Source organism: Lethenteron reissneri, chromosome 63 (assembly GCF_015708825.2).
Source record: "Lethenteron reissneri isolate LAM-NWPU_2019-01 chromosome 63, ASM1570882v1, whole genome shotgun sequence".
Classification (NCBI taxonomy): Eukaryota; Metazoa; Chordata; class Hyperoartia; order Petromyzontiformes; family Petromyzontidae; genus Lethenteron; species Lethenteron reissneri.
This window is the reverse complement of record NC_083841.1, coordinates 2,602,154-2,624,507: the sequence shown is the minus strand read 5'-3', so window position 1 is coordinate 2,624,507 and position 22,354 is coordinate 2,602,154. Positions and strand designations below refer to the sequence as shown.

Below are 22,354 nucleotides of genomic sequence, written 5' to 3'. Positions count from 1 at the left end.
CCCGACCACCCGAGTTCGATTCCCGCTCACGGCCACCACCGGTGACGATTATTTCAACGGGTCCTGGGCCTCCCCTAGGTCGACTCAGCCTCAAACGAGTAACCGGTGTGGTGTGTGAACATTGCCACTGGGGAGACAAAGGCGGCCGGGCGTGGTGAATCCAAGTCCCGGGCGAAGCCGGGTAGTAAAGCTAGTCGTTTATAAATGAACTTACCTTGAATTATGATGCTGCCCAGTAACATTTTACTTCTCATAACTTTATCGGTGTCGATGCAGTAGCCGTGTAGTCCCGGACAGCCAACAATCGCCGATAGCGAGTAACATGAATAACGGTGGCAACATACTCTTAGTTCTTTCGGTAAAGTCACGTAGGTAAAAAATGAAATTAAAATTAATAAAAATAAAACAACAAAAAAACATTTCGGAGGCAACGCAAGTCTCCTTGATGCATCAAGGTGATGCAGCAAATCTGGCTGTGACGGTCCCACCTGATGACGGAGACTTGCGTTGCCTCCGAAACATCGTGATTTTTATTTTTTTATTCATTTTAATTTCATTTTTTACCTACGTGACTTTACGGAAAGAACTAAGAGTATGAATCCTTGCAGTCACGAAAGCTTCAAATCTAGAACGTGGCAACACTCCGATGCACAGCTCACTATCGATCCGCCGCTAAGATTACCAATGGGATCTCCCGATCCGTGTATCGGCTTGCTAATTAATCGACGCAGGCGATTGACCCCCCCCCCCCCCCCCCGATGAATTGATGACTCTAACGTGGTTCAACTGCGAGCAGAATCAATGCGATACATTAATTAAAGTCCCACAATGACCATACATGGGCAGAGACACTCCACTGAATGGGCAATGCCATGCCAAACATGGAGCAGCAGGCTTTCGCGACCAATATTATCTGTAATAGGTTATAGATAGCGTAAATATGCGTCCTTAAACCCGCCGCCGCCACCACCCGACACAGCCACCACCCGACACAGCCAATTAGTAAGGTTTGTCACCACCTTGGTTCTTTCGGTAAAGTCACGTAGAAGGAAAATAATAAAAATAAAACATTAAATAATCTCACGACGTTTCGGCCACAACGCAAATAGCCGTCTTCAGGTGGGCGTGCCATTCAGACTCTGTCTCTCGACAGACCTGTTCTCCACCTGAAGACGGCTGCTTGCGTTGTGGCCGAAACGTGAGAATTATTTTATTATGTTTAATTTTTATTATTTTATTATTTCCCTTCTACGTGACTTTACCGAAAGAACCAAGAAGATGAATCCCTGCAGTCACGAAAGCTTTAAATCGAAGGTTTGTCACTTAATAAAACGTGGCAATTCGTTCTTAGTACAGCATACCGGTGTGTTGAGAGGAAACCCACAACATTTATAATTCGAGTGAAGACTGAAACAGGATTTATCCACAACTCTGGCTGTCGCCTGATGATGCCGGTTGTGGCACTCAAGAAAGCCTCACTGAGTTTCGGGTCTCGTTTTTTCAGGAGGTTCCTGCCAAGTTTTCGCAGTGGGGGGCTAGGGGTGAACTTCTAGGTCGACTCAGCCTCAAATGAGTGCCTGGTGCGGTGTAAACATTGCGACTAGGGAGACAAAGGCGGCCCGGGCGTGGTGCCGGCCTTCATAGGTGCAGCTTGCTTATAGGACTTGCCGCAACATTCTGTTCAGGCTATACGGGGGATCTTTGTTTTTTGTGTGGTGGTGCGAGTCTGTGGAGGATGGGTGTTGTTCCAGGGCTGTCGGGTTTTTTTAATACAAATACTCAATCAGGGACCAAAGCAATCCATTTTTGGGGGTATTTTTATCTATAATTGGTGTAATCCCGGTGTGACAATGATGGAAACATTCAATGAAATAAAACATTTTAAGCACAGAAAGATGGCGAATCGCGTGTAAATTTAATCGGTCTCCGGGAATGCATAGCGATGATTTGCTTACACAGTGCGTGCATGCTTCTCGAAGCGGTGGCACGCGCGGTGCGGTTAGCGCTTGCGCGATGAACCTGGCGACCCGAGTTCGCTTCCCGCTCACGGCCAACACCATTGACGATTAACTGAACCGGTTCTGGGCCTTCCCTAGGTCGACTCGGCCTCAAATTAGGACCTGGTGCGGTATGTGGTAAACATCGCCACTGGGGAGACAAAGTCGGCTGGCCGGACGTGCCGCCCACCCCCTCACGTGCCGTCCCGGCCTTCAAAAGTGCTGCTCGCCGACAGTCTGTGAAGACGTCGCGGGGGGATCTTTGTCTCGTGAACCACTGGGCCCTGAAAGCTTCACTCTTCCCCAACTCCCACTCACTATGCCCGCCTCCCCATGCACGGTGACTGTGCAGGTCAGAGGGAGTTGCCGAGAGGAAGAGGTCGCAAACGGGTTTTGATTCCTTACCCGTACCCGGCCGCACCAGGGTCGCAAATGGGTACCCGTAACCGTACCCGGCCGGGTACGGGTAGCCGTTCCCTACCCATACCCTACCCGAAATGAGCGACAAACGGTTACTCACCAGTGACTCACGACCTACCCGTACCCGGCCGCACCAGGGTCGCAAACGGCTACCCGTACCCGGCCGGGTACGAGTAGCCGGGTACGGGTAGGGTACGGGTATCGGGTACCCGGTTGCGACCTTTGCCGAGACGACCACCTTGACCCACGGTGAAAAGAAACCTCCAGCGAGCGCTTCCCTTCGCTGCAGACCTCTGCAACTTTAACGTCTTCACGTGAAGTCCTTCAGTGCAACCGGCCGCTGCTACTGCCGCGGCCGCTGCTGCTAATTAACGACGACTCGCAACTCTATCCGTACTACGCTCTTTGTGTCGCGTCACGAGCCGCAGGAGACGTCCGGAACGCTCGCAAAGCAGTGCAAATGTAATTGGTGTGAAGAAAAACAAGTAAACCCGTAAAACAAAGTTTTTCACTATAAATCCTTTATATGCGTGGCGGCTAGAGTCCTCTCGTCCTCTGGCTTGAGATCGCTGCCACCTATGGGTCAGATGATTGTCTGCCAGTATTAAGCAATTGGTAATTAAATATTTAATTTGTTTTCCCTAAAAAGTGTAAAATTTTTGAAAACATTTTTCACGAACATTAATTGTCTCGCACAACGAGTCTGTGTGCAAAATGTCAGCTCGATTGGATCACGGGAAGTGGGTTAAAAAACCGAAAGATTTGCACGGTCGTAAGCAAGCAAGCTAACTTAATATAAGGATTTAATAATGGCACGGAAGCGGATATATCTCGTAGAGCTACTTCTTAGGGACGCCTTCAAGCGATCACCTGGTCCCACCCCCGCTTAGCGCACAACAGCGACAATGTTAGTCGCGTGACGATCGAACCAATGATTTCAATTCTCCGAGTTGCTACTGCGAAACAAATGTTTATTTTTTTAACCAGGTAAGGCTCCGCTGAGCTGTGTAGCCTGGCCGCCACAAATGACAGCCCGCTGAAGTGGCTCAACATCGTCACGTGGGAAATGCATTGCAGCCAAATACTCTAAACGCGTGGCGATGTCGATTGTAAAAGTGGAGAGGAAAAACCGGAGGACCCGGAGAAAAGTCCACGCGACCATGGGAAGAAGAGAGGCATTGTATGGATCGCAATCGAACCCACGACCTCCTCCATACCCGGCGAGGTAGTTAAGATCTTGCCAACGCGGCACCCCGAAGATGGAAAGAGGTGGAGGAATCAGGGGGGGAGGGGGGCAGCAAGTTTGCATCGCCAGACGGTCACGGCACGGCCACACTCGCCGTAACACCGCCGCCGTCACCGCCGTGGTCAATGATGAGTCGCTGGGCGATGGCCTGCAGGATCTGGTGAGCGCCGCTCTCCGGCGAGGCCTCCAGCAGGGAGCGGCCGTCCTCACCGCACCGCGCCAGCTGCAGCTCCACCGGCACGCAGCCTAGAGGGGGGGGGCGGGGAGGGGGGGGGGGCGCTTCATTGGGTGGCCGTTGGAAAGCTGTGGGTGGCTGCGGTCATCCAGAATAGACCGTCCGACGTGTATTTAAAAACACATGATACAGGGTTTTTTTTGGGTTGGATTGCGTAAATATAAATGTGTCGTTAAACCCGCCACCACCCAGGGCAGCCAATTAGTAAGGGTTGTCACGTAAACAGAACGTGCCAATTTGTTACTAGTACAGCACTAGTGTATAGTGTAGTGCAGGGGTGTCCAAACTTTTTGCAAAGAGGGCCAAATTTTATAAAGTAAAGATGCCCGGGGGCCAATAGTTCCTTCTGACATTTTTACCACAAAATTTACGTGAAAATACACACACTGTTATAAAACAATTATCATTGTCACAATTACCTTTATTTTTCAAATGACAATGTAACCAAATATAAGCCACTCAGGCAGACGGGAACAACTCTAAAACACAATTCTGCCTTTCATTCAGTCAGATAACTTTGAACAAACTGTATAGAATACCTTAAATTTCCATGAGTTAATATATTTGCCTCATGAACATTTTATACAGGAGTTATAAAGTAATGCAAAGTGGTCTGTTATCATTAAACTTTAAAACAAGTGAATTTTGCCCTCTCTCTTTACGTTGAAATCCTTAAACAAGGCATCTGTCTCCTTAGAAATTAGACAAACACAATTGCCTCGATTTCCAGTGAAGAAGTATTGTAATTCCCACCGCTCCTGAAAGCGGCGGCCCTCACTGTCAACTTTTCTCTTTTTTTTTGCAGTCGCCATGGCAGACATGATTCGAGAAGGGTTCGCGGCACGGATGCAAAATTAGAGAGCATTAGAATGGTGCTGCCACCGTGTGGCGGAAGGAGGAATATCATCTTTAAAGTTTTATGATTTATAAGACCGAAGCTGCGGGCCGTATGAAATCTGACCTCGGGCCGTGATTGGCCCGCGGGCCGGACTTTGGACATGCCTGGTGTAGTGTATAGTGTAGTGTATAGTGTAGTGTATAGTATAGTGTAGTGTGTAGTGTATAGTAGTATAGTGTAGTGTATAGTGTAGTGTGTAGTGTATAGTGTAGTGTATAGTGTAGTATACTAGTACAGCACTAGTGTATAGTGTAGTACACTAGTACAGCACTAGTGTATAGTGTAGTGTATAGTGTAGTGTATAGTGTAGTGTATAGTATAGTGTGTAGTGTAGTATACGAGTACAGCACTAGTGTGTAGTGTATAGTGTAGTGTATAGTGTAGTGTATAGTGTAGTATAATAGTACAGCACTAGTGTATAGTGTAGTGTATAGTGTAGTGTATAGTGTAGTACTAGTACAGCACTAGTGTATAGTGTAGTATACTAGTACAGCACTAGTGTATAGTGTAGTGTATAGTGTAGTGTATAGTGTAGTATACTAGTACAGCACTAGTGTATAGTGTAGTATACTAGTACAACACTAGTGTATAGTGTAGTGTATAGTGTAGTATAGTACAGCACACCGGTTGTGAGTTGAAGAGCCACCACAACATTTACAATCTGAGTACGACGTTTCGCCAGTAATTACAACCGGCATCATCAGGCGACAGCCAGATTTGTGGTCGGATGATATTGGTCGCGAAAGCCTACGTGTTAAAGTGTATAAAAGAAGCAGGCGCGAAGGAAGGAAGCGGGTGAATGGTCGATCGATTCAACTCACCCAGGAAGGGGACCTTGAATTCGTCGGCCAGCGCCTCCCCGCCGCCCTTGGAGAACACGTTGCTGCACTCCTGCAACGGCAGAGGTCACGCCTCGCTCGGGATGCCCTCACACGCTTCGCGTTTCAAGAACGTGCCGCGCGCGAATACCGAACCTGACGACGATTCGCTTTCATTTCAAACTATTTTTTTATCTCACCAGGTAAGGCAGCACTGAGTTACGTGGCTCATTTTTCTGAAGCGACCTGGTCGCAAATGATTGTTCAACCAAGTGGCTCATCATCACGTGGACATTTATAGCAGACATACTCGAAAGGCGTGATTCTAAATGGAGAAAAATCCACGCGACCACGGGGGGAACATTCATACTCCAAATATACAGCAGCAGCAGGCGTCAGGGTCGGGATTTAACCCACGACCTCCTGTGTACCAGGCGAGGGAATTAACATCTCATAGCCACCGTGATGATGATGAGAGAGACACGCAAACTCCAAATATACAGCAGCAGACGTCAGGGTCGGGATCCAACCCACGACCTCCTGTGTACCAGGCGAGGGAGTTAACATCTCATAGCCACCGTGATGATGATGAGAGAGAGACACGCAAACTCCAAATATACAGCAGCAGACGTCAGGGTCGGGATAGAACCCACGACCTCCTGTGTACCAGGCGAGGGAGTTAACATCTCCCAGTCACCGCGTCGCACCTTTGATACTCACCTGGAAAGTCCGCGTTGATTTCATTTCAACCGGGTCAGAAACAACTCAAGATACAACAACAACAAGCCTCATTTGCGGAGCGACTTGCTGGGGCATTAGTCTGGTGCCAGTATGGGGTGACGATTGCTGCTGTGTACACTATAACCCCAATGAGCGGTGCGCGGGGTAATATTAGAACGTGGAGAATTTGGACTCCGACGCCAGCCAGCCAACCACAGCAGGGTTGGCCAATCGTGCTCATTGCACCTCCGGTTGGCACGGTTGGCTACGTATGGCGCGATAGAAGTTCAACATACAACATGTGGGAGAGAATGGGGGGGGGGGGTGCTTTTCCTCCGCGGTGGGAGGTTACAGACAGACAACCACAACAACAACCACGACAACACAACAACAACAACCACCACAAGCGCGACAACAACAACCCAACAACAACAACCACCACGACAACCACGACGACAACCACGACGACAACCACCACAACAACCACGACGACAACTACGACAACCACCACCACAAGCGCGACAACAACAACAACCACCACAACAACCACGACAACAACCACGACGACAACCACGACAACAACAACCACAACGACAACAACCACGACGACAACCACGACGACAACCACCACCACAAGCGCGACAACAACAACAACCACCACAACAACCACAACAACAACAACCACCAGGACAACCACAACAACAACAACAACGACGACAACCACCACGACAACCACCACCACAAGCGCGACAACAACAACCACGACAACAACAACAATCACAACGACCACGACGGCCACGAAACAACGACCACGACAACAACAACCACGACAACAACAACCACGACAACAACAACCACGACAACAACAACAATCACAACGACCACGACAACAACACGGCGAAACTCACGGAGCAATGGGGGCACACGAAGCCACTCATGTTCTCGATGATGCCCAGCACCTTGAGCCCCGTCTTACTGCGAACGTCAGCTCCCTCCTCACGTCGCCCACCGACACCTCCTGCCCGTGGACAGAGCAGGGGGGGTGGAGGGGGGGAGCAGAGACAAGGAACGTGATATTAGTTTACTTATTTAGAACTATTATTATATAATAAGTTATTTATCCAGGAGAGCCACACACGGTGGCTAGGAGATGTTAACTACCTCGCCTGGTGTGCAGGAGGTCGTGGGTTCGGTCCCAAACCTGACGCCTGCTGTCTATATAGAGTTTGCGTGTCCCTCTCTTTCATCATCACGGTGGCTAGGAGATGATAACTACCTCATCTGGTCTAAAGGAGGTCGTGGATTCGATCCCGACGCCTGACGCCTGCTGCTGTATATTTGGAGTTTGCGTGTCTCTCTCTTTCATCATCATCACGGTGGCTCGGAGATGTTAACTACCTCGCCTGGTGTGCAGGAGGTCGTGGGTTCAATCCTGACCCTGATGCCTGCTGATATATTTGGAGATTGCGTGTCTCTCTCTCCCCGTGGTGTCGTGGAATCCACGCGAGATTGCCCCTACAGTACAGTAGTTGCAAGGGTGGGCAGAGTTTAATCGACGTTGATTGGCGTGGCTCTGCTGCTGTTATCCACTTAGTGGGCCGAGACTTCTGCTGGGCGGGAGCAGGAAAGTGTTTTTTATCACCGAGCACGAGCATCGGTCAGTCGAATCTTTACTCCAAATGTATATTCTTTGGTTCTTTCGCTAAAGTCGTGTAGATAAGAAATAAATAAATAAATATTTAAAACTCTATCTTCTTAGCTTGAACATCATTTATATCTTCCAAGTGTTTTTTGGCACAGAAATCCGTGGGAACTGGGTACACTTTCGGATTATCCGCGATTGTGAATTATCCGCGGCCGTCCTCCCCGCCACTGGCGCGGATTATAACCGAGAGTTCTGCTGTAAACGTTAACGGGCCAAACGCCTCATCGCTGGCAAGAACTGCACAACAATCCCGACAGGGCGTGTAATCGTCCAACCTCCAAAGGAAGGAGGAGCATTCAAATCCGGACGAGTCATCGATCCGAAAGGAGCGTACGGGCAAGCCTGACTCTCCTGATGAGACACTGTATGTTGAATCTGGTCAAGAGTCTGCTTACGCTGAACCAATGCTGCCGAAATGATGCCCTCTCTCTCGGAAGGCGTTGTGGTTCGTGATGATGATGATGATTTTGTTGTTGGGACTGCCAGCACTGTGACCCAGCCGACTCGCAGGGCCCGGCAGAAGAGTGGCGAGCGAGCGGGAGAGTGGGAGTGGGCAAGCGAGCTGGTGAGTGAGTGAGTTGGACAGCGGGTGAGTGAGAGGGTGAGCGAGTAGGTGAGTGAGCAAGTGGGAGAGCGGGTGAGCGGGTAGGTGAGCGACCGGGTGGGTGAGCGAGCGGGTTAGCGAGCGGGTGAGCGAGTGGTTGAGTGGGTGAGCGAGTCGGTGGGTGATTAAGTGGGTGGGTAAGTGAGTAAATAAGTGGTGAGCGAGCGGGGCGAGTGAGCGGGTGGGTGAGCTAATGGGATGACCTTTGGAGTGATGACGAGCAGGGCACCAGCGTGTGAGTGGGTGAGCGAGCGAGCTGGTGGGTGAGCGAGTGGGCGAGCGGGTAAGTAAGCGGGTGAGTGAGCGGGCCCACCTGTGGCGTGGTGACGAGCAAGGCTCCAGCGGGTGAGCGGCCGCGCAGGCTCTCCAGCACGGCCATGTGCTCGTCCGACGTTCCAGGCGGGGTGTCCACGAGCAGGAAGTCCAGCTCTCCCCACAGCACGTCGCTCACAAACTGCTTGATCATTGCTACTCAGCACGACACACAAACCACACCACGACATCATCAACAACAACCGCCATTCGCCACCAAGTTGCAGTGGCGACAACACTGAGCTTGTGCCAGGCTAGGTGCACTTTGAGGCCACGTGAAGCGTCGAAGGCTGTCGCTGCTTGCAGACGGCCATGGGACAGACCCAGGTGCCGTGGGTTGACTGACTGAGATGACTGCTAGATGCACCAACTGTGCTCCCTACTGTGCCGACTTGCTGTGCTTTAGCCACCCGGTGCTCCGCTCGTTGTTGTGAGCGTCGCTCCTCCGCCCTCCGTTGTTTTTGGAGGGCGACTGCCTCCAACTGACACACACACACTGACACACCTGTACACACCTGCACACACCCGCACACACCCGCACACCCCGCGCACGTAAACAACGAGCCCCGGCGCGGTGCCGCACCGTTCTTCTTGGGGCCTCTCCACACGACGGCGTCGTCGGCCTGCGCCAGCAGGAAGCTCACGGACATGACGGCGAGACGGCGCCCGGCGTCCGCGTACACGGGCAGCCACCCGGCGGCGCACTGGTGCACGGCGCGGCCCTGCAGGCCCAACATGCGCGGCACGCTGGGGCCGCACAGGTCCACGTCCAGCAGCCCCACCTAGCGCGGGGGGCCGGGGGCGGAGGGGGAGCGCTGTGAGCCGAGGTCGCAATCGGGTACCCGATACCCGTACCCTACCCGATATCCGGCTACCCGTACGCAGCTGGGTACACGTCGTGTTTTGACGAGACAAAAATGTCTTGGGATACGACGTCTTGCTTGGGATACGACATCTTGCTTGGGATACGACGCGCTTGCTAGAACTTGTATGGGTCGGGATGAGTCACCGCGTACCCGCGTATACCCGTTCACGACCGAAACAAAGCGCCGCTCCTCAGTCTGCCTGTAGATGTCGTTCATTCTTAGCAGAAGGCAAAAACAAACTTCAACGGAGAGGTTTATAGTAAAACTCAAACCTGGTGAGCCTCAACCAGGTCCAAGGCAAAAGAAAGACAGAAAAGAGAAAAGACCCCAGAATTTCAGCTTCCTGAAGTTTTAATGGAAGGGGACTCTCCTTCCAAAAAATAACATCTCCTCCCCCCTTCCTCACCACCATCCTCGTAGGCTATCAACTCCTCTCAGCAAGGTAAAGTGACGTTACATTTTTTTAAAAATTTTAAAAATTTATTTATACATTTATTTTATTTATTTATGCATTTATTTAAATTTATGTATGCATTTTAGTAATAAGTAGTGTCTAAATTATTTTATACAACCCCATTAATGTATAATATGCCATATAAAATATAATTTATTATCCTCTGGAACGGATTATTTCCTTTCCCTTCATTTCTTATGGGGAAAATTCGTTTGGTCTACGTCATTTTCGGTAGAAGTCCTACCTTCTGGAACGGATTAACGACGTATACCGAGGTACCACTGTATATTTGGAGTTTGCGTGTCTCTCTCTCCCCGTGGTCGCGTTGATTTTTCTCCGGGTTCTCCGTTATTCCCCCTCCACATTTAGAATCACGAGTATTGATTCTAAATCAGCATTTGGCTCCAATACATTTCTGCGTAACGACGACGACAAGCCACTTCGTGGAGCTTTCATTTGCGATAGTCAGGTCGCTTCTGAAAGAGAGAGCGACTACAGCCCAGCGACATCAAAATAGAACCGATTGCCGCACCACCCCAGAGCCGATGATGTCGTTCAACCACCGCCACCCAGGTACCTTCTGCCCGGCGTTGCGCAGCGCCAGCGCCAGCTGCGTGCTCACGGTACTCTTGCCCACTCCGCCTTTGCCGGAGAGCACCAGCACCACGGACCTCACCCCGGAGAGGCCTCCCTCGTCACGCCCCGCCACCGTGTCCCCTGCAGCAGAGGTTGCAGACGGGTTTTCATTCCTTACCCGTACCCGTACCTGGCCGCACCAGGGTCGCAAACGGGTACCCGTACCCATACCCGGCCGTACCCATACCCGGCCGGGTACGGGTAGGGTACGGGTATCGGGTACCTGATTGCGACCTCTGGGATGAAGCCACGTTGCAGGCGCGGGGGGGTTAATTCTAGGAACTTGAATTGTGAGAAGAGACAAGACATTGGGAAATGAGTGACAGTTACTCACCAGTGACTCACGGCCTACCCGTACCCGTACCCGGCCGCACCAGGGTCGCAAACGAGTACCCGTACCCGGCCGGGTACGGGTAGGGTACGGGTATCGTGGTACCTGATTGCGACCTCTGGGATGAAGCCATGTTGCAGGCGCGGGTGGGTTGATTCTAGGAACTTGAATTGTGAGAAGAGACAAGACGTTGGGAAATGAGTGACAAACAGTTACTCACCAGTGACTCACGGCCTACCCGTACCCGTACCCGGCCGCACCAGGGTCGCAAACGGATACCCGTACCCGGCTGGGTACGGGTAGCCGGGTATTGGGTAGGGTACGGGTATCGGGTACCCGGTTGAAACCTCTGCCCTGCAGGATCCGTCATGAGATTTGGCGAGCGGTGGCGTGAGAGCAGCGAGGGGGTGAGGGCGCACAGGAGGTTGGTGACAAGCGGAGGGCAAGGCAGGGGGTCACAGGGCGGTTAGGACGGCCGTCAAACACCATGTCAATCCACTGCTGGATGATGCATGCTGATGGGTGTGGGGAGCGGGAGTGTAGCGCTAAAAACCGGCCTAGCCGAGTTCGATTCCCGCTCACGGCCAACACACCAGTGACAATTATCCGAGCTGGTCCTCCCCTAGGTCGACTCAAGTGAGTGCTGTACATGGCGCGGTATGTAAACACATGGGCACCGGGGAGACAAAGGTGGCTGGGCGTGTTGGCCACCCATCCCCTCGTGTGCCGTGCCAGCCTTCATAGGTGCTCGCTAACAGCACTTTCCCCAACAGTTTGTTCAGGCTATACTGCAGATTTTTGCCATTGTTATATATATAAACACTCATCATTCATTGCCTGAAAATATCTTTAAAACCCAATGCAGCAGAACCATCATGAGTCTATGGCTCAGTGTGGCTCTACTGGATAAGAAACATTTATACTGATAGTAACCTCCTGGTTACACCAGCCCACAGGGGATTATTGTGTCCGTCGTGCAGGGAGGGGCTGGGTGGGGCTGGGTGGGGAGAGTGGGGAGGGGCTGGGTGGGGCTGGGAGGGGTGGGGCTGGGTGGGGAGGGGCTGGTCACCCCGTGGTGCCCTTATAAAACTCAACGTTTAACCTACTCACGCCGGCTTGTGCCCGCCCTCACAGTCGGGCATATTTGCGGAATACACCACGCCGCCGTTGACCCTGGCCATTGACCGAGCAACCCAACGTTCCTACCAGCTCCCTCCGCAGGAATGTGTTCATGACCCAAAGCAATTGTACCAATGAAATGTATGGATTGTACGAATGTTGAACTTCTTTCGCACCGTACGTAGCCAACCGCGCTAATCGGAGGTGCGCGGGGGAAGAACAACAACACAAAACGCAGTTGTAGAGAATAAATAAATGTGAATAACATAATTAAAGTGCAATGTGCATAAGCCCCTCCGATTAGCACGGTTGACTACGTATGGTGCGAAAGAAGTTCAACATACATACTACTATTTATTCTACACTACTAGCCACTACACTACTATACACTACACACTACACTATACACTACGATACACTACACTATACACTACACAGTAAAATATTATACACTACATAGTACAATATACACTACACTACGATACACACCATACACCACGATACACTACTATACACTACACTACTATACACTACACTACTATACACTACACTACACACTTCACTACTATACACTACACTACGATACACTACACTACTATACACTACACTATACACTACACTACGATACACTACACTACTATATACTACACTATACACTACTATACACTACACTGCACTACGATACACTACACTACACTACGATACACTACACTATACACTACGATACACTAGACTATACACTACACTACTATACACTACACTATACACGACACTAATATACACTACACTACTATACACGATACTATACACTGCACTACGATACACTACTATACACTACACTACGATACACACCATACACCACGATACACTACACTATACACTTCACTACTATACACTACACTACTATACACTACTATACACTACACTACTATACACTACAGTACACTACTATACACTACACTATACACTACACTATATACTACACTACTATACACTACACTATAGACTACACTATACACTACACTATACACTGCACTATACACTACACTACTATACACTACTATACACTGCACTACGATACACTGCACACTACTATACACTACACTATGATACACTGCACACTACTATACACTACACTATTTTACACTACACAGTGCACTACTATACACTACACTATGATACACTGCACAATACACTACTATACACTACACTATTTTACACTACACAGTGCACTACTATACACTACACTATGATACACTACACAATACACTACTATACACTACACTATTTTACACTACACAATACACTACTATACACTACACTATGATACACTACACACTATACACTACACTACGGTTAGCACGGTTGGCTACGTACGGTACGAAAGAAGTCCAACGAAGAGTAAAAAGTAAAACACAGACGCACGCGCCTACGGACGACCGCGTGGTCAACGCATTTCTACGGCAGTAGCAGTAGCAGCAGCTTAACCCGCTCCCCTGGTCGGCGAGTGTTTCATTCCGCGAACGAATCACACAAAACTCATTCTCCGCTTCGCGTTTACCCCGGCCGCTGTCGTCCACGTGAGCCTCCATGCGTCTCGTATTTCACAATCGCGGAACCGCGAGCGCTGGGGGGAGGGGTGGGGGGCGTTTTGGTTGTGAGCGGCTTCCGTAGTCGTTGAGGAAGCCATCTTGGGTAGGGGCTTGGTGGTGGTTGCCATGGCAATCGAGATTAGATTCATCTTCTTGGTTCTTGCGGTAAAGTCATCACGTAGAAGGGAAGTAATAAAATAATAAAAATAAAACATAATAAAATTATTTTAAAGCTTTCGTGACTGCAGGGATTCATCTTCTTGGTTCTTTCGGTAAAGTCACGTAGAAGGGAAGTAATAAAATAATAAAAATAAAACATAATAAAATAATTTTAAAGCTTTCGTGACTGCAGGGATTCATCTTCTTGGTTCTTTCGGTAAAGTCACGTAGAAGGGAAGTAATAAAATAATAAAAATAAAACATAATAAAATTATTTTAAAGCTTTCGTGACTGCAGGGATTCATCTTCTTGGTTCTTTCGGTAAAGTCACGTAGAAGGGAAGTAATAAAATAATAAAAATAAAACATAATAAAATAATTTTAAAGCTTTCGTGACTGCAGGGATTCATCTTCTTGGTTCTTTCGGTAAAGTCACGTAGAAGGGAAGTAATAAAATAATAAAAATAAAACATAATAAAATAATTCTCACGACGTTTCGGCTACAACGCAAGCAGCCGTCTTCAGGTGAAGAATGAGACACTGCCAAGCTTGGAGCTTATATATAAGCTGGGTTGGAGGTGGAATAAGAGCGCCTTGACAAAATAATGTGCATATCAAGAGGAATTTAGAGATTAGATTGTTTACATTTATACTGCACGAGAAATCCGACAAGCGATAAAGCTTTTTTTGTAACAGATGCTCCAGTAGAGGGCACGGGGTCAGAAAGTTACAACAAGCATTACTAAAAAAAACTATAGATGTGCAAAGTATAGCTCTATTTCTCTTCTTGGTTCTTTCGGTAAAGTCACGTAGAATGGAAATAATAAAAATAAAACATAATAAAATAATTATTATATAAAATAATTATTTTATATATTATTATATAAAATAATTATTTTATTATGTTTAAAAAAAATAAAACATAATAAAATAATTATAATAATTAAACATAATAAAATAATTATTTTATGTTTTATTTTTATTATTTGGAAAGAACCAAATAATAAAAATAAAACAATAAAATAATTATTTCATAAACAATAAAATAATTATTTCATTATGTTTTATTTTTATTATTTGGTTCTTTCGGTAAAGTCACGTAGAATAGAAATACAATAATAAAAACTAAACATAAAATAAATATTTTATTATGTTTTATTTTTATTGTTTTATTATTTCCATTCTACGTGACTTTACCGAAAGAACTAAACATAAAATAAATATTTTATTATGTTTTATTTTTATTATTTTATTATTTCCATTCTACGTGACTTTACCGAAAGAACCAAATAATAAAAATAAAACATAATGAAATAATTATTTTATTATGTTTTATTTTTATTATTTGGTTCTTTCCAAATAATAAAAATAAAACATAAAATAATTTGTTTTTATGTTTTATTTTTTTAAACATATATAATAATTATTTTATTACGTTTTATTTTTATTATTTAGAAATACAATAATAAAAACTAAACATAAAATAAATATTTTATTGTTTTATTTTTTGATTTAAAGCTTTCGTGACTGCAGGGATTCATCTTCTTGGTTCTTTCGGTAAAGTCACGTAGACTTTACCGAAAGAACCAAGAAGATGTTTTATTTTTATTATTTTATTATTTCCCTTCTACGTGACTTTACCGAAAGAACCAAGAAGATGAATCCCTGCAGTCACGAAAGCTTTAAATCGAAATTTATCTCTATTTAGTTCACCAGGCAAGCTGTTAAGATTATTTATCAGAAGCGACCTGGCGATCACAAATGATAGCTCAACAAAGTGGGCCATCATGTGGAAATGTAGAGAAGTTTTGTTTTCATGCATTTTAAGTGATTTGTCTAGTCCTTTCCCCGCACCTCCAATTACTTAATATCGTTTATTGTTTTGATTTAAAGCTTTCGTGACTGCAGGAATTCATATTCTTCGTTCTTTCGGGAAAGTTCTATTATTTTATTATTTCCCTTCTACGTGACTTTACCGAAAGAACCAAGAATATATATCGTTTATTGTTGTTAACGTATTGACTCCGTGCCCATTCTGGACATCCGTGAAATAAATAAAAAGCTTTATAAGCTAAACGGCTTCGTCCTCTGGTATAAGTAAAAAAATGTTTTATCCTGTTCTAAATAAGCCGTGCGCGTGATGTCACCCACCCCTTACCAAGATGGCCAACGCACGAAACGTCGCCCACCCCTTACTAAGATGGCAGACGAGCAAGCTGTTACCAACCACATACCCTGACCAAGATGGCCGACACACACATCGCTTATCCCTTACCAAGATGGCAGACAAGCAAGCTGTTACCAACCACATACCCTGACCAAGATGGCCGACACACGCGCCGTCGCTAAACCCTTACCAAGATGGCCAACGCGCGATACGTCGCCCACCCCTCACTAAGATGGCTGACGAGCAAGCTATTACCAACCACATACCCTGACCAAGATGGCCGACACCCGCCCCGCTAATCCCTTACCAATATGGCCGATAATCGAGCCGTTACCAACTCAACCCCCCTTACCAAGATGGCCGACGCGGCGCTTCGCGACCCCGCGTCCTTCCGCCACGCCGTTGTGTACAGTGCGCGGCACAGTGCAGTGTGTTGGTGGTGGTGGTGGTGAGCGATGGCGCTGCTGAGGCTGCCCTCCATCTCGCTGCGCTTGTCCGCCGCGGTCTCCACCGCCGTCTTCGCAAGAGAGACGGGTACAGGCGTCGCTATCTCCCTCGCCTGGCGATGTAGTAATTGTGTTCGTGGAGTTCGCACGTTTAGAATGTAAATGTTGACTTTGCCGCATTATATACTCTTGGGTTGTTTCGGCAAAGTCACGTGGGTAAAAATATAGATAAAGAATAAATAGAAATAAAATGTTTTTTGAAATTAAATAATTAATCGCGACGTTTCGAAACTTTCTTAATTATTTTATCATAATTTTTTCCTACGTGACTTTACCGAAAAAAACTCCTAAGAGTATGAATCCTTGCAGTGTCGAAAGCTTCTAATCTCGACTTTGCCGCATTATTATCGGCCGTGTGGCCGCGCCGGATTCGAACGTGGGTCACTTGGCTGGGGATTTGGCGACAACCACTGCACCACCGCTCCTCCACCCACACACGACTCACCACCTACAATCAATCAATGAATGGCACAAACTCTCTCTCTTTCTCTTGCACGCCGTGGTTCGCGTGGATTTTTTTCCTCTCCCGGTGCCCTCCGATGTTGTATCCCTGCACATTTCGAGGAGTCGGGCAATTCGTCTGCTGCTGCTGCTGCTATGAATTTACACGCGGCAAGCCACTTAGTTGAGTTGTTTGTGATGGGCAGGGCGGTTTTGGAAAAAGTTAATAACTCAGTGGGATTTGCTTGATTAAAATTTAAAAAGATAGTTTTTTATTTTTCTTTGGGTCTTTCGGTAAAGTCAAGTAGATAGAAAAATAATAATAAAAAAACCCACCACCACCACCACACCACCACCACCACCACCACCCCACCATCACCACCCCCCCCCCCACCACCACCACCCCCCCCCCACCACCACCACCACCCCCCCCCCACCACCACCCACCACCACCACCCCCCCCACCACCACCACCCCACCACCACCCCCACCCCACCACCACCACCCCCCCCACCACCACCACCCCCCCACCACCACCACCCCCCCACCACCACCACCCCACCACCACCACCCCACCACCACCACCACCACCCCCCCCACCACCACCACCCCACCACCACCACCCCCCACCACCACCACCCCACCACCACCACCCCCCCACCACCACCCCCCCCCACCACCACCCCCCCCCACCACCACCCCCCCCCCCACCACCACCACCCCCCCACCACCACCACCCCTCCCCCCCACCACCCCCCCCCACCACCACCGTCTCTAAACCTTCTCGTGACCCCCTCCCTCCCCTGACTTGTGACCGCTGTGCAGCCGCGTTGGCTGCGGCCGGCGTGAGGTGGGCGTCCAAGAAGGCGGGCAGCAAAGTTCGGAACTCGGCGCCCAAAAGTCCGGGCAAGCGCTACGGATGGAAGAAGTTTGAAGGTAAAAAAAAAATAGTCCCGCATCGCCAGGCGAGTGATGTGGCCAGGGTGGTGGTGATGTCACCAGGGTGGTGGCGACGTCGCCAGGGTGGTGGCGACGTCGCCAGGGTGGTGGCGACGTCGCCAGGGTGGTGGCGACGTCGCCAGGGTGGTGGCGACGTGGTCATGTGACCAGGGGGGTGGTCATCGCAGAAGAAGAAGACGAAACGACCCATGTTTGCAGACATTCCCCACCTCCCAATTGGCACGGTTGGCTACGTACGGTGCGAAAGAAGTTCAGCGTACCGTACATCCATTCTGAGACACTGCGGTTGCTGTGAAGGTAAAATTTGCTTTCACCATGATTGCCCCTCCTAGGGCAGGTGGCGGCAATGTTGGGGCTCAGAAACCGCGTGCGGCTCTTCAAGGGACCGCTTCTTGACAGTCATTAAGGAACCATCGTCTCTTATTCACCATGTGCATTGCGGCTCTTGATGTATTGCGGGGGTTTTCTTTTTTCAGAATTTCGAAAAATATGGCTCTTATTCTTGGTTCTTTCGGTAAAGTCACATAGAAGGGAAATAATAAAATATAAATATAAAACAATTAAAATTCTCACGACGTTTCGACTGCAACACAAGCAATCGTCATCAGGTGTGAAATCCACAGCAAGAAATTTTGAAAAAGTGGCGGTTTTTCCTAACGTCAGCATCAAGAAAAAACCGCAACTTTTTTAAAATTTTCTTGCTGTGGATTTCACACCTGATGATGATTGCTTGTGTTGCAGTCGAAACGTCGTGATAATTTTATTGTTTTATATTTTTATTATTTTATTATTTCTCTTCTACGTGACTTTACCGAAAGAACCAAGAAGATGCATGCAGAATATAAGCAAATAATACGCTCATCATGTTTGTTCTGAAAAGTGGGGGCAGAAAAATGTCACCGTGAGAAAAAAAACGAGAAACCACACAAACCAGACGGTGAAAAGGAAAACGAGACTTTACCGAAAGAACCAAGAAAATGAATCCCTGCAGTCACGAAAGCTTTAAATCAAAATATGGCTCTTGTTGTTATTTCGGTTTTCCGACCCCTGTCTTCCACGGTCAAGTGTTTTGTTTTGTTTCTTGTCGGTCACACCGCAGGCATTGGGTTGGGCGGGTGATTGGGCCCGCGTATGGGCAGATGGAGTGAGCTCGTTTGTGGACAAGTTAGCGAGTCTAAATTAGCGAGTAAGCGAATGGGTGAGCGGGTAGAGAGACAGCGATTGAGTTGGCAAGCGAGCGTGCGCATTAGTACGTGGGTTTTTGAATGGCGGGTGAATTAGTGAAACATGGTCACACCGGTCTGGCGAATTGCCCGATGATGCTGGATGCAATTACCAGCGAAACGTCGTATTCAAAAATTGTAAATGTTGTGCTTTCACACTTCAACACACCGGTGGGGCTAAAGCAGTGAACTATTTGTCTTTTGTCAACGTGACACTTTTTTACCGATTGGCCGTGTCGGGTGGTGGAGGGTTACGACACATTTATAAATAACGCGATCTAAACCCAAAAACGTTGATTATGAATAGTGAAAGAGTGGCCCGATTGAATATACGAGTGGGTACATTAATGAGTGAGTAAATTGATCAATGGGTGAGGAATGTGCGAGTGAGTTCATTGAGTGCGACACTTAAGAAAGGAACGAACGAGGGAATGACTGAATGAACGATTGATTGAGTGAGCCGTCTCCGTTCCCCAGGTGCCATGGTTCATGCCGGCAACATCCTCGCCACGCAGAGGCTCATCCGCTGGCACCCGGGGGCGTTTGTGAGTTCCTCCCTGCGCCGTCCACACTCTCTCTCTCTCGCTCTCTACTGATGTCGCAGCAGAGGCATTCTTACTCGCAAGTGTTTCTCACACGTCCACACGCAACGGGGTGGGGGGCGGTGAATTGTTACAAAGTCACGTAGGTAAAAAATGTAAATTTAAATTAATAAAAGTAAAATAAAAATAAAATCACGACGTTTCGGAGGCAACACAAGCCTCCGTCTTCAGGTGGAATTTTTTATTAAAATGTTTTACCTGCGTGACTTTACCGAAAAAACCTAAGAATATGAACCCTTGCAGTCACGAAAGCTTCAAATCTAAAGTCTGATGAATGGTGACACCTTCTCATTCACCCATCTATATTCCTCGAGATCAAATCCACATGGTCACACCATTCCGGATTGCAAGCCCAGCGTGCTGACCATTACACCACCACAGCGGCATATTGAAACTAATCACCCACCTTCTTAATTGCAAGTCCAGCGTGCAACCTATGGGACCACTTTTTTCCACAATCAAAATGATGAAAAAAAAAGGGTTCCGTATAGAAACTGCTCAACCCGTGTGATAATGCTTTAATGTGTGCATTGTCCTTGTGCTGTTCACCGGTTGGCATTCTCTGGTCTAACACCGGTGGTGAGACAAGGCTATAAAGTAGGCTGTCTCTGGTGTGGGCCAATCAGTTCAAAGACATTATAATCAAAGCATGTTTGCATGTTTTATCACACGCATGATGTGTGGTCAATGCAGACTTGACAATACCTTGCAATCGGTGTCTGTTTGGTGTTCGATCTTCTTAACACCTCCTGTATTATAGCCAAACAGAGTAATTCCTATTCTTTTTCTTTCATCCAGTGTGCGAACCCATTATTACACAACCCGCGGCAGCATCCGCAGACACCCAGTGTGAGGAGCTCATTAGCACAGCTACCAACCGCCCCCCCCCTCACTGCCGCTTGCTTTTGTTTAACTCCGCCAGGTGGGCATGGGTCGGAACAACACGCTGTACGCCCTGGAGGACGGCGTTGTGCGGTTCACCAAGGAGGTGTACGTCCCTCCTCCGCGGAGCAGGGAGGCCTTCCAGGTGGGAGATTCCCGCTCGCCTCCCAATCGCTTTGGCCGTGCGAGGCCCCGCTGACATTCACCGTCTGTCTTGTCGGTCTCCGCTGTGAGCGACACCTCGGTGTCTGGAAGGCAGACTACCTCCGATTGGCGCGGTTGGCTACGTACAATGCAAATTCAGATTCCAAAGAACACAGGATGAGATGTTACTATCCTTTGTGCAAGCACTTCCAAGAGTTCATGAACAGTGAGCCTGGTGAAATTTGGGGAGCGCATCGTCAGTAGTGAACCTTTGGTTCCTAGGGTGTTTCGGCCTTTCATACTATACACCCTCCCCAAAGGCGGCCAGCGACAGGGTGATCAATCCTACGCTTGCGTCCCATTCCCAATTAGTCATAGGAGTTGCCTTGTTGTTGATAGCCAACATGCAAAAGAAGTTGGACATACGTACGTACGTCTGGAGGGAGACATCTCCAGCTACGGGCGCTTTCTGACATATTGCACTTTTAATCGCGGTAAAAAAAACGCGTGTGAAATCTCACCGTCGTATAATCTCATTGTGCTTCCGAAATTCCCATTCTATTTCTTCCTTGAGTCGAGTGCCAGAAAGGGTTTTGTAAAGTGTAGAAAAATTTGGTAAACGTACGAATGATATCCTTATGTATGTTGAACTTCCTTCGTGCCGTACGTAGCCAACCGTGTTCAATTGTAGGTGCAGAAACTGTGCTAGTCGGAGGTTGTTGGTGGGGGGTGGGGTGGATAGAATTGAATTCCGCGATCGTGAAAACGCGACCGCGTCTCGAGACGTGATCCCCTCCCGCGTAAAACCCGTGTGCCGCCTCTTGCAGGTGGTGTGCAAGCTGCCGCGAGGCGCCATGCTCTACAAGACGTTCATCAACGTCATCCCTCCTCACCAGGAGGGGCGCTTCGTCCTCAAGGAAATGATGTGAGCGGCGGTGCGTCACGCCACTCTTCAGTGGCAGACCTCTCGCGTGAGCCTCAAGCCCACGGACTCGCTGCCTGGGGCTGGGGAATGTGTGACCGAGTGGGATCTTGCGTTTTTTCGGTAAAGTCACGTAGGTAAAAAGAAAGAAAAAAAAAGAAAAAAAAAATAATATTTTTAAAAATAATAATAGAAATAAAATAGTAACATTCTTTTTATTAGTTTTTATTATTTATTTTAATTTTTACCTACGTGACTTTACCGAAAAAACCTAAGAGTATGATTCCTTGCAGTCACGAAAGCTTCAAATCTAGAATTGGGATCTTGCGCGCTGCGAGAGGCACAACTCTGGCTGTCGCCTGATGATGCCGCTTGTTGTAATTACCGGCGAAACGT

At 48.1% G+C, this 22,354-nt stretch overlaps 3 protein-coding genes across 3 annotated transcripts in view; 1 reads left to right on the top strand and 2 right to left on the bottom strand.

Annotated features, from left to right (window-relative positions):
* CASP14 (caspase 14) overlaps nucleotides 1–1,676 on the bottom strand; it is a 14,021-nt gene extending 12,345 nt beyond the window's left edge. The window contains exon 1 of the mRNA XM_061577256.1: nucleotides 1,665–1,676. Within this exon, the coding sequence (XP_061433240.1) occupies nucleotides 1,665–1,676 (12 nt within the window). The remainder of the gene's footprint in view (nucleotides 1–1,664) is intronic.
* A 1,571-nt stretch (nucleotides 1,677–3,247) lies between these two features.
* On the bottom strand, nucleotides 3,248–14,340 carry LOC133358717 (cytosolic Fe-S cluster assembly factor NUBP2-like). Its single transcript, XM_061577155.1, is given in 8 exon segments — nucleotides 3,248–3,909; nucleotides 5,618–5,687; nucleotides 7,243–7,313; nucleotides 7,316–7,352; nucleotides 8,957–9,111; nucleotides 9,539–9,737; nucleotides 10,853–10,992; nucleotides 13,923–14,340. Coding segments are annotated over 8 exon segments (876 nt in total). The 5' UTR covers nucleotides 13,954–14,340; the 3' UTR covers nucleotides 3,248–3,736.
* Nucleotides 14,341–16,686: 2,346 nt separating this feature from the next.
* On the top strand, nucleotides 16,687–22,131 carry LOC133358742 (large ribosomal subunit protein bL27m-like). The gene is made up of 5 exons (XM_061577188.1): nucleotides 16,687–16,812; nucleotides 18,051–18,161; nucleotides 19,886–19,953; nucleotides 20,933–21,037; nucleotides 21,864–22,131. The coding sequence occupies exons 1-5, from the start codon at nucleotides 16,734–16,736 to the stop codon at nucleotides 21,963–21,965; spliced, it is 465 nt and encodes a 154-aa protein (XP_061433172.1). The 5' UTR covers nucleotides 16,687–16,733; the 3' UTR covers nucleotides 21,966–22,131.
* The last annotated feature ends 223 nt before the right edge of the window (nucleotides 22,132–22,354 follow it).